At 39.4% G+C, this 11,645-nt stretch overlaps 1 protein-coding gene across 1 annotated transcript; it reads right to left on the bottom strand.

Moving 5' to 3' along the window:
- Positions 1-420: 420 nt before the first annotated feature.
- ECD (ecdysoneless cell cycle regulator) lies at positions 421-11,644 on the bottom strand (the record flags this gene model as incomplete). The annotated part of the gene is given in 14 exon segments (XM_009275109.1): positions 421-1,296; positions 1,896-2,116; positions 2,244-2,311; positions 3,678-3,855; positions 4,707-4,813; positions 5,602-5,687; positions 6,649-6,774; positions 7,275-7,403; positions 8,288-8,402; positions 8,404-8,478; positions 9,225-9,403; positions 11,079-11,166; positions 11,372-11,489; positions 11,605-11,644. Coding segments are annotated over 14 exon segments (1,749 nt in total), but the record flags the coding sequence as incomplete, so codon positions are not given.
- Between the last annotated feature and the right edge of the window lies 1 nt (position 11,645).

Below are 11,645 nucleotides of genomic sequence, written 5' to 3'. Positions count from 1 at the left end.
TCTTCTACTAGTTAAGACACTTGATTAATTGTTGCATGGAAGAAAAATTAAGAAAAGACTAGTAGAAACCGATTCAGATCTGGCAGGACTGTGTTTTTGCTGTCTGTAAGTCAAGAATTTCTACATATTTTAGTTCAAATTTATCTTGTTAAAATTAAGTCTTCATATCTAGAATAGATTTTTTCATTCCATGTGAAAGCAACATGCTGAACACCTTCTAGCTACATTTTCACTGAAAAACAAAGCAAAACTGTTCAGACTGGCCTCATATACAGTTACTGCTGGCACGATACCAACATTCAGCAGTAACGGAATTCAAAAAATGCCCAATTATGAAAATGCTTTAACTCCGAGAACTTCTGATACTGCACTGAGGAAGTTATGCATACCTTCAAAGAAAAAAAAAAAGTCTCCAGTAATCAAGTTGTATTTCTGCTTTTATTTAAATAAATTCAAAAAAATACTTATTGCCAATATTTACATATTCAATCCAATTACTTTTCAAATCCTCCTGGTTAATAAAGAACAGATTCTTACAGTAATTATCCAAAGTTCTTACAGTGAAGCATTGTACTTTTGGAAAAAGCGATTAAGTGTCTGCTGAACATTTAACCAGCATTCCCAAATCCACGAGAGAACACTGTTCCTTTAATATGCTATTCCCCCATCTCCCCCTGAAGGCAGCAGCATTTTCAGAACATGAACTGCTTTCCAGATATTGAAACCACCTAGTAATGGGTAAAAGGACACTTTAGAAATATGGCAAATTGGATCATTGATTTGAAAAATTGAAGACAGGTTTTGTAATACAAGTTTCATTCAAGTCACAATATCATTTTTCGGTTTTCTGAAAACATGTTAGCCCTGGAAAAATCTGACTGCTATCCACGATAGTATCCAAACAGATGGCTTTTGCAGGTAAATTCACTTTGCATCTTTAAAGTCACACATAACTAATGCATAAAATGCTTTACATTCAAACCTTTTGCCTCTTCTTCCAAATACTGCTAGTCTTTCTGTGCTTCATTTCTGAATCAGCCGTGTCTTCTGAATTAAGACAGTCTTTTATTCTGTTGCTCAATTGTTAGAGCCAATATGATCTGCATTTTCAGGTAAATACACTCCCATGCTCTGTAAAATGTTAGAGGTGGGTCCTGCCAGTCCAGACTGAGCACTATAGGATTCAAGCAGGTTAGCTACTAGGTTCATATCCACATCAACTGGTGTCAACTCAGTATCTTCAGCTCCAGAATCAGGGCCAGCACTTTGAGACGTAGTTGCTTTAACAGAACTTGCCTATAGTAAGTATATAAAGGAAGTTTTATCAAATTGTATAAACAGGTTTAAAAAAAAAAAAAAAAAAAGGACAAACCTCTAGATAAACGAAACAAGGAAACAGTTCTGCAGCCAACAAAGTTCAGTACGTTCCACACTGTCTTGACAGACAGGAATTTAGTCACCAAATGCTCATGCCAGCTAAAAATCAGCACTTTCCATTACACGGATTAAGTTCCAAGAGAAGGACAGAGAGGGTTACCGAGTCCTGGCTCAGCTTCCTATGGGAGTAATCTACTACAGGAACTCAAGAAGTCAAGCTGCAGCTGCTTGCCTTACTACTAAAACAGGGTAAAACAGGGAAATGAAACTAAGTCTTGGAAACAATGTGCAAGTTAAAGATTAGGTAAGTTTTTGTTTCAAAAAAATATACCATGGTGCAACTGCAGCACATTTTGCTTGCACATGGGATTTTTTTTTTAATAATTAGTTAGCACATGATCAGAAGACCGAAGCTTTTGATCACGTTACTCAGAATGATCACTTTCAGCATGTTTCCTCTTCCCTACTAAAGCTCTCAAAACTATTATGCTACAAACTAGAACTCAAGGCATACTTACCCCTTTCTTTTGGGTGGTGAAACTTTTACCAACATTGGTACGTGCCAATTCACGATCCATCTCATTCATATATGACTTGAGACTGCCTATAAGCTCATTAGGCGATACCTTCTGGTCTTGCCTTTGATTTTCAGCATCTAAGCCTTCATCATCCTCATCTGAGAAATCAAACTCCTGCTCTTCATCCAGATCATCAGAATCCAGCTCTTCTGAGTCTGCCCCTGTGTATTACTTTGTCTCAGTACAGATAGCAAACAAATCAGCGCAGTGCCCATGGGTGATCAGAAAACCCAGGGAAGCGAAATAACCATGAGATATTCTGACAAAGAAACAAAGCAGCAATCTCACCTAAAATTCTGTCTAAGGCTTTTGTAAAAGAATCTACGTCAAAGGTAACATGGGATTCATCGGATGACCTGAAATATAAAAATATTTTTAAATAAATAAAGCTTTTATGCTTGCATAAGCCTGACACAGGCATCATATAGCATACTGATTTCTCTCAAGCCTAGATTTAAGTTGGGACATTTGAACTGATTGTCTTGGAAGCGCTTAAAAGACTGAGGCCTTTATGAATTAGAAATGAGACAGCAAGTGGAAGAACTCCTGGCACGAAGGAGAAAAAAAACCAACAACTTTAATTGTTTGTCATGGTCAAACAAAAATTGTACTGAAGGCAATCAAAATAAACATGCCTGAATCCTTCTGGAACAAAGTGGTAGTGTTATACCTTAGACAAAGACTTAAAAAGCTGAGAATCTCCGAGGTCTCCTGCCTAGAAAGAACACTAAAGGCTTCATTCTGGTCTCTCTTAAGGCTCAGTGGTTTGCCTTTTTTTGCTGGTTTTTTGTTTTTTAAGTAACTGAAAAAACCTACATTATAACTCAGACATTGACACTAATTAAAAATTATGCAGTTAAGAGTATAAATGGAGTAGACCCTTATACATGTGATACAGCTTACATAGTATTATTTTCACAATATTAAAGCTATTAAAAAGAACCTGGACAATATGCTACTACCTAACTCCTTGTTTTTTAAAATTAAAGGCCTGTCCACACAACATTCACACACACTTTCTTAACTCCAACAATTAATCTAGTGGCATTCTGCTGTTGTCTAAATAGTCAAGTATCTTCAGTTAGCACTTTTCTTCCACTGTCGGGAACAATGAGAGGGATCCACAGTGATTCTTTTCTCCTGCTTCTAGGTGTACAGTATGTGCTTCAGTAGTGCAAAAACAGGCCCCATATATTCAAAATATTAATCTACAGGAAATCTAAATACAGCTGTACCACAAAAATCAACAGTCTTAATTCACAGAGACAGATTCCCTCAACTTAAGTTTAATTTTTATTTCTGCACAGCCTCATCAGAAGCTTCTTAGCAGTCTGAATAGTTAGTCCTTCATGGTAGAAAAATTTCAGCACAAATGAACTTGAGATGTACATTTTAATAACGCTGTTAAGAACTATGGTAACAAACAACAGTAAGCCTTCAACTTAAAAGGGTTAAAAAAATTTAAAAACCACAAAACCAAACTAAGTAAGAGTGCTGGAAAACAGCGCAATTTCCAGCATTTTTACCTGCACCTGTGTCAGAGTGGTCACCAAGTTGGTTTAAAAGCAACTACATATTCACTACTAACATGGGTTTGTCTCAGGCCTCTGCTAAGTAGAAAACTTTCAAACTTTGATTCTCTCCATTACAGAAACAACCGAAGTGCTGCAGCAGAATGAAAACACATTCCACACCAGACACCGAACTTAAAAATACTACTACCATGGCATTTCTGCTCCTTCATGTGTTGAGACTTTGGATACAAAAGCCTTCATACTTTCAGCAACTGCTTCCAAGTCATATTTCTGCTCTTCCTCATTTGAGGAAGGAAGGGACTCATTTCTTGCCTCCTTCAGCATCTGATCTAGATCATCTGGTGTAATCTCCAGCCAACTGTCATCTAAAACAATATAGAACATACTTGTTACTCTGCCCAAGTCTGTTAGACCACATGTCCCAAACCAGACTGTTGCTTTTGTAGCTTACTTTTATACTATTAAGTTTTCATGCTGATACTGGATAACACAGGGTATAAGGCAGCGAGAGGCTTGGAAAAAAGAGAGTTCAGATTTTGTTTTACTACTTTAAAACTCTGCTTTATATGCAGCTTCAAGCTAGCAGATATTGTTCTAGTCACAGATAATCCTTTTGCCACTGAATGAAGAAAGAAAAGGCTTACACTATAAAGGGAGGGCCAACCCAACCTTCAACTATGATCATTAACACTGAATGTTGGATTTGTGTTCTACTGCATCATCCAGAAATACGGATGTGACCTGTACTGCACACTGGCAACAACTGCATTTCTGTCAAATGAGTGAAAAAACACTGTTATACAAAGTTTATGCTGGTCTTATATTTGCCATCAGAGTAGACCAGATAGTAATTAACTCTGAATTGTCAGTATTGGAATCAGTTTATTATTATAAAATGTTTAAATACTTTCTATCTGGTAGACAGTTGACACAAAGTACTTGATCTGTGTGTGCATGGTGTTATTGATCTAGCGGTATCAAACCAGAAACTGGATTGCATATCTTGCCAATTCACAGCCCCAAGCTTTGTGGCTTATACAAATGAACTGGTTGCCTCAATCTTAAATGACGGCCCATGAATAACACCTCTAGCAATCACAGGATAGGAGACAAACTAAGTAGATACAGAGACTGGTACGTTGCTGTGAACATTCACCCTCTCCCCCCACAAATAATCCTTTGTGGTAGGAAGAGTCCACCCCCCCACCCTACTCACCATCCTCTGGAGGCAGACAAGCTGCTTCTCTCTCAAATTCCTTCAAATCAATGGTTGTTGTCTGTAGCAATGTCAAGATTTCATCACCTGGGCTCACTTCAACAGAGCTAGAAGAAAAAAATTCAATTTACTGAAATGGATTTTTACTAGCATTACAATGCCAATGGCATCACACACTCTACATGCAGGTTTTCACTGAAATTCCTCGTTATTCCTTCTGTGCAAATATGTCAAAAAGATAAGTAAATTTGGAGAAAGTACCAGAATACTACACAGATAGTATTAGCCAAAACAAGACACGGTCAATTACTGTAATTCCTTGTTGATGGCTCCAAAGCCCATTTCTCATGTTTCCTTTGTTCTTTATATTTATTTTGTCTTGGTAAACATTAGGATTGCCAGATCCCAAACAGCACAGACTGGAAATTCAAGCAACTAACAGTCAAGATATTATGAGCTGGCAAACCCTCAGATATTTTTGTAATGATTTATTTTTTGGATTTGATCTTTTGGAGAAATCTACAGCCAGCTGCCTGTCTTGAGTAAAGGAGACCAATTACTCTGTATTTATTATTCACTGGGATTGCTTTTCAATGAAACTTTTAAACACTTTCTATAGCCAACCAACCAAATGATGCTTTTCAGTCACCTCTTAACCCACTTGGAATAGCTTAGCATTTTACAAAACCAAGATAAATAGTTACTCAAGCAATAACTTCTACTATTAGAGAGTATTCTAGAGGAATTAATACCTGTATGTCCTAGCCACAGCACCTATGTTAAGTGTACAATGGAGAAAAGGGTTCAGGTTTTTCATAACAAGTATTAAAAAAGGTAAGTTAAAGTACTTGTAGGTATTGTGTATGATTACTCATGAATTTCAAGTAGCTCTTACCTTTCTGGCTTGGTAACAGATTGCTGGAAGTAATCTTCTGCCATATGTAACAGTTCCAAGTACTTAGCAGATCCTTCCATTTCTCCCTATTTAATGCAAATCACAAGTATGAATCTAAACAATTCTCCCTCCCCTTCCGTTTCACAGTCAGGTTTCATAACGATGACTATTTGTCACACAGAAATTCAGCGCAGAGAAGATCAAAACAAGTAATACTGCTTTGCCATGTATACTTGCAACAGAATATAGGGAATGGGCGTGAGGTGTTTTCACAGTCAAATACGAATTGAAGTCTTATGCTGCAATATCATATGGTGTACACTGAAAACAAGCAAAGACAATACTATGATTCCCACAACAGGGTGGATTTACCATGTCCAGGTTACAATTGTGCAGGAACTGTGGATGAATCTCTTGGTGTTTGGGAATTATCCACAGAAGTGGCATTGCAGTACTGTAAGAATATTCCCCTTTTCCTATATTTAAAAGATATTAACCTAAGCATTCCGATAGACTTGTCCAATTTTATAACCTTCAAATAAGTAGTCAATTTATGTCCAATTTATAAACTTCATATAAGTAGTCAAAGGCATCTTTAAAAAAAGAAAACCCCAAAAACCCGAAAAACAAAGCCCACAAAAAACACACAAACAAAAAATACACCCACATGGGCCCAAATGGGTCCATGGGTGTTAAGTATAGATTTTTAAGAATATTTAATTCTAGAGGCATGCAAATGAAATGTAAAACAGTGAAAAGTTACACTGACACACAACCATATTGTGGTTTCCTTTATTCAAGTGTGTTTCCCCTTTCTTTAGATGAATTAATTCATCCCAAAATCCTGCTTTTTCCTTTTTAATTTCCAAAAGAAATTAACTAATTTCAAAGGGGAACAAACTGCACATATCTCCTTTAAAGACATTAATTCATTTTCCATAGACAGAAGCATTAGATTTCTTGCCCTGCTGTAACTACTTACACAAGTTCAAGAGCTAAAACATGTTTTTCCTGGAATGTTTAAAAGACACACACACACTACTTCACCTTGAAATAATGTTTTTCCTTCAGGCTGCTGAGGAATCTCTCCCACAGGGGACTGCTTAACACATTTCCCTTGGAATCAGAAGATACTTTACTGCACTTGGAGCACAAAATTTCAAAGCCATGAGCCTGTATAAGAGATGCAACAAGAGGTTCTCAAGATGTGACAAATTTAAGTGCACCTTTAAATGACTGTGTAAAGACCTGACTATCATTGAGCTCCTAATGCTGCCATGTGAGAAGTAGGTGCCAAACCCAATTATACGTCAGGTAGCAGTATCTTGCTTTGGAAGTTGGAATCTGTCTTTCTGCAGCAATAAAGGATCATTTTGACTTTGCAAAGTTTCTCTACATGGGCAAAGCAACCTAGAAGACGGATCTATAGTGCACAAGCTACTCCTCACATAATTATGAAGACTTTACCTGTATTTATAATCTATGGAAGTACAAGAGTGCTCTATTCTGTAAAAGAAAACTCCCATGATACTGTACTTCTAGAAAAATGGTAACTGCAAATTTGCTCGCATTTTTCTGTACAAGCAGGCAGCTTACAAGCAAAGAGTCATTTCTCAGACATACGTGAACAAGCAAACTAAAGACTAAGTACAAAATACATAAAAAATAATTACCAGTTTCATGCCCAGTTCATAGGCTTTGTATTGAGGGTGAGATGGGAGGGGCAGTGTGTATCCACTGCGTCTATCTGGAACAAACTTCTGCTGCACCAGTTGTGCATATAAACACTTTGTGAAAGTAACCTGAAAAAGCCAGAGAAAAACACTCACTGCAGTGTGACTGTGTTGTGTACAGGCATCAACTTTCCACCAGTCTCATCTATATTTTGTTTTAAAGCACCCATATTACAGACAATACCTGAGATTGTATTCAAAATACATCTTAGATACATTTGCCCAAGATATGTTGCTTTTCAGATCTTACAAAGTATATTCCAAGTTGACATCTCTAAATAAACATGAACTTCATTCAATCTAAATACATTTAAAAAATCCTCGGTATTCATGCCAACAAGGTATATTTTGAAAAATGTAAGGGCTCTTTTCAATTAACGAAACCAAAGCTGAGATTTCAAAAACAGTCTAGAAGTCTAAAATTTGACTCCAAAGCTTATTTTCAGGAGTCTAGCTAGGGGTGTAACTCTGTAATGCAAACGTATCAGATACAACACTGCTTGGACAATGCTCATAAAACGCTTCATAAAAGAGCTTTCACAGAGCTGTGTAAGCACAGCTGAGAAGGTGAAAAGCCTTGGAATGAACAGTTAGGGGTAGTTAGGAGCAACTGCTTATGTTGGCTGGCAGTGCTGTCAAACTGCTCTGATCACAGAACTAGATCAATTTACTTAGCAAGCATTTCAGCAGAGGAACTATTAGCAGTAACCTCTGATTTCAGAAACATTTATCTCATGATTAGCCATTTGAAAGTCTAGCCATGACAATCTGAAGGCAGAAAAGCTATTAACGTAATGAACTGGAAATTCATGTCTAGTGTCAGAAGAAAAAAATAAATCAGAAAACATGCTATTTTAAAAATTAAATCCACATATTTATATCACTTGACCACAGAACCTCCGGCAATTACAGAACCTAATTAAGTGACAAGTTGCATTAGAAGGATCACTTACTACAGTCATCACACGCTCGTCTGGAAGGAAAGTTTGAAAAGACCGACATGCTCGTAAATCTACAGGATCTCGCAGGTAGAAGGCCTGGACTGCTGCAGCCACCAATGAAGGGCGCCCGCCCCCCTGCCACAATGCCTGCCGGAAGGTAGCAGTGGGCTCGGTGAAACGAGGCCTGAATTTTCTCAGGATACCTGTATCATACAGTAGCAGCATAGTGTATTATGTGTATTGCAAGCCCAAACCACTCCTTTTTAATTATTATTTCCATTTTCACTTTAATGCCAGAAGATTATTCTTAACTGAAGTTAAAACTTAGCTAATCTAACACATGGAATGTCTGGGGTTTTTTTTATATATATATATATATATATAAAAATATACACGGCTAATAAAAATTTAATCCCCACATTGGTAAAATGAATCACTGTGAACTTGACTAACATGTCCAGTGATACAGTATCCTTCACCACACCGAGTACAGAAGTCATCTGGCTCGCGCTGTCAAATCCTTGCAAAAAAAAAAAAAATGTACAGTGCTGAACACATCTGTGACAAGCTGACGCTCTGAAAAGCATGCTGGTTCTACATTTTAGTTCGCAATCCTCTTTCTCCCCCTGCAAAGGGCTCCTAAAGGCTCACAGAACTTTCAGATTTTTCAGTACAAGAAGGATGTGAAGGAAGAATAACTCTTGTCATTGTCAGGTGTGGCATCATAGCAGCGAACCACTTTCAGAGCCCCCAGATCACAGTACAGCCTACAGGACATTGGTCCCCCTCTTTAGAAGAATGCCACAGAAAAACCTCTAGCTGGTCGTTTCTGAAAAGGAAGCAACATTATCACATCTAACAGGAAAACGACTGACTACAAGGAAGTACCCCAGACAGCCCAGAACCAAAACTTACTGTTGCAGAAGACCAAAATAAAACACCCACATACCCACTGATGCGTTTATACACTGCTGTTCTAATGGATTCTGCAGCCAGAAACTCCTCCGAACGGCTGGATAACAGCGTTAATGCCTGCGAGATTGTTGGACTGGCAGCAGCAAGGTCGCATTCCTGCTCGTGAGTCTCTGACAGTGGAATGATGTGCAGTTCTCCTTTGTAAAAGAACACCTGGCAGACAGTAACATTCTCATCAGACGGGATAAGAACAGTCACATACTAAGCAATGCAAAATTTCATTTCATGTATGAATGTATTTGTTTAAACACAGAAAATACTGAACTACAAGTGGAAGAATAATACAGGAAACAGCTGGTGGGTTTTTTGTTGTTTTTTTTTTAAGTGGGAGAGAAGGTAAATACAGATGCCAGAGATCACGATCCAAACAGTAAATAAAACCCTCTATTTTAACTGTAACAAGTTTGGTCAGATATATGTTGTTTCCTTAATAACAGTAATACCAAAAGTTTCTCTTCAACTAGAAATTTGCTTCAGGAGAATCAGACAGCACAACCTAACTGCTGAAGAATAGGACAGGGACTAAAAACCATTATTTCAGGGGCTACGCGCGACCTCTATTGGCTCCTGATCCTAAGAAAAGAACTGCATGTAACATTATCAACTCCCTCACTCCGTCCGTTCCTTCAAATGGAAGGAAAATATAGCGTTGATAGTCCAGATACAAGTTTGCAATTAATTTTTGTGTTGTGTTCCACCCCTTTTCTTTTTAAGAGTCTTGTGGTAGGAAAAAAAATTTAAATAAATCTTGGCTCATGGAAAAATAAGTTCTATTTAAATCCATTGCCAAGAAACTCAGTGACGTAACTACTAGCAATCATCCACAGCAAGATATCTGGCTGCAGACTCTGGGTGAAGGAGTCCGTTCGTTAATTCTCCTATGCCAGACCCAGTCGGTCTCCTTGTAGAGTCAGCAACACTCCAGACTTGAGCATTCCCCAGTCTGAGGGCAGCAAGCCCTCATGCCTGAGCTCTTGAGAATATGGCAGAAAAAATCCAAGTGGTTATAGCAGAGCTAGAAAGCTCAGGTGGATCCAAGAGTGCCCCTGAGGAAAGCGATACAGTATGTTTGTATTACACTGCCAAATACATTCCATAGTTCCCATGTTATCCAAGCCTTCCCTGCACTCCAATAACCCAGAAAATGGAAAGCTGGCCAAACTTACTGATTTTACAGATCAGTCAATAGCTCAACAGCTCCACTGCCTTCACATTTGCCACCATGAGTAGCAAGTTTTAAAAAGTTCAGTCAGCTCTGCATTATGGAACAACTCTTAAAGAATGATTTATGTGCAAGAGTCAGATCTAGCTGAACAACACAGACTCACAGCCTAGCAGGCAGGTCTATAGTCTCCATATTTTTGCCACAGTCTCCATAGTTTTGCCATTAGTGTAAGAACCTTCTCTTTCTTCCTTCCATCAACAACTAATTCTAGAAGAACCACTTGATACCTGTAACAATTTCCAGATATCCCTACAGCAGTTTCTCAGGACACACTCTACATAGCACTCTCCAAGAGCACACAGTGCAGAATCGAGTACCACAGGTTTCCAGCAGTTAAGTGTCTCATTCAACATCCACAGCAAGCACAAAGCAGCTCATTAAAACCAGAATGAAAACAGACTGTGCTGAAAAAACATGCTGTTAATTAAAACAAGTCTTGAGCCCTAACCAGAAGTTTCTTCACTAGTAAGGGATAGATAGCACTCTGGATTTTCAGTGGCACTCAGACCACTTGGCTAGATAGAGGTGCAAGAGAAAACTCAAACTGGTAAGTAAAAGGCTATTGTGAGCCACTTGCCCAGTTGGTGCAGAAGTTTTACTTACCCTGTTGTCACTATTCTCAGGATTCAGCCACTTTGGGAGAAAATCAGCTGCTTCTATCAAGAGAAACTCCCCATCGTTGTCATCGATCCTGGCCAAGAAGAAATCGGTTTCTTACTAGGGAAAGTCTCGCACAGCACAATAACGCACGCTTCTACATGCACGCCTGCATTTTTTTCTAACATCAAGACACGACCTTACGTCAGCCCCTGTCAGGAAAGGCGCTGCCCCTTAGCACCCCCGCCCCAACCGCCGGGCACCTCAACGGGGCCCGCGGCGTTGGCTGGGGCCGTTACCTGGCCGCCAGCCCCGGGAACTCCCTGGTGATCTCCCGGACGAGGTAGACGATGAACCACTCGTCCTCCACGTTATCCCCGAACAGCGTGGTGCCGCCGATGTGCGCCGGGGTCTCGCCTGGCCGGAGGCAGAGAGAGGAGAGACGGCTCAGCGCCCCGCCGGGCTCCCCCTCACACGCTCCCGCTTCCCGCCCGCCGAACTCCCCCTCACACCCCCGCCCCCCTGGGCTCACCCCGCGGCGGCACGCAGCGCCGGCGGCAGGGCAGGCGCCGC

Source organism: Aptenodytes forsteri, unplaced genomic scaffold (assembly GCF_000699145.1).
Source record: "Aptenodytes forsteri isolate BGI_AS27 unplaced genomic scaffold, ASM69914v1 Scaffold320, whole genome shotgun sequence".
Lineage (NCBI taxonomy): Eukaryota > Metazoa > Chordata > Aves > Sphenisciformes > Spheniscidae > Aptenodytes > Aptenodytes forsteri.
The sequence above is the reverse complement of the archived record's forward strand: the minus strand, read 5'-3'. Positions and strand labels throughout refer to the sequence as shown.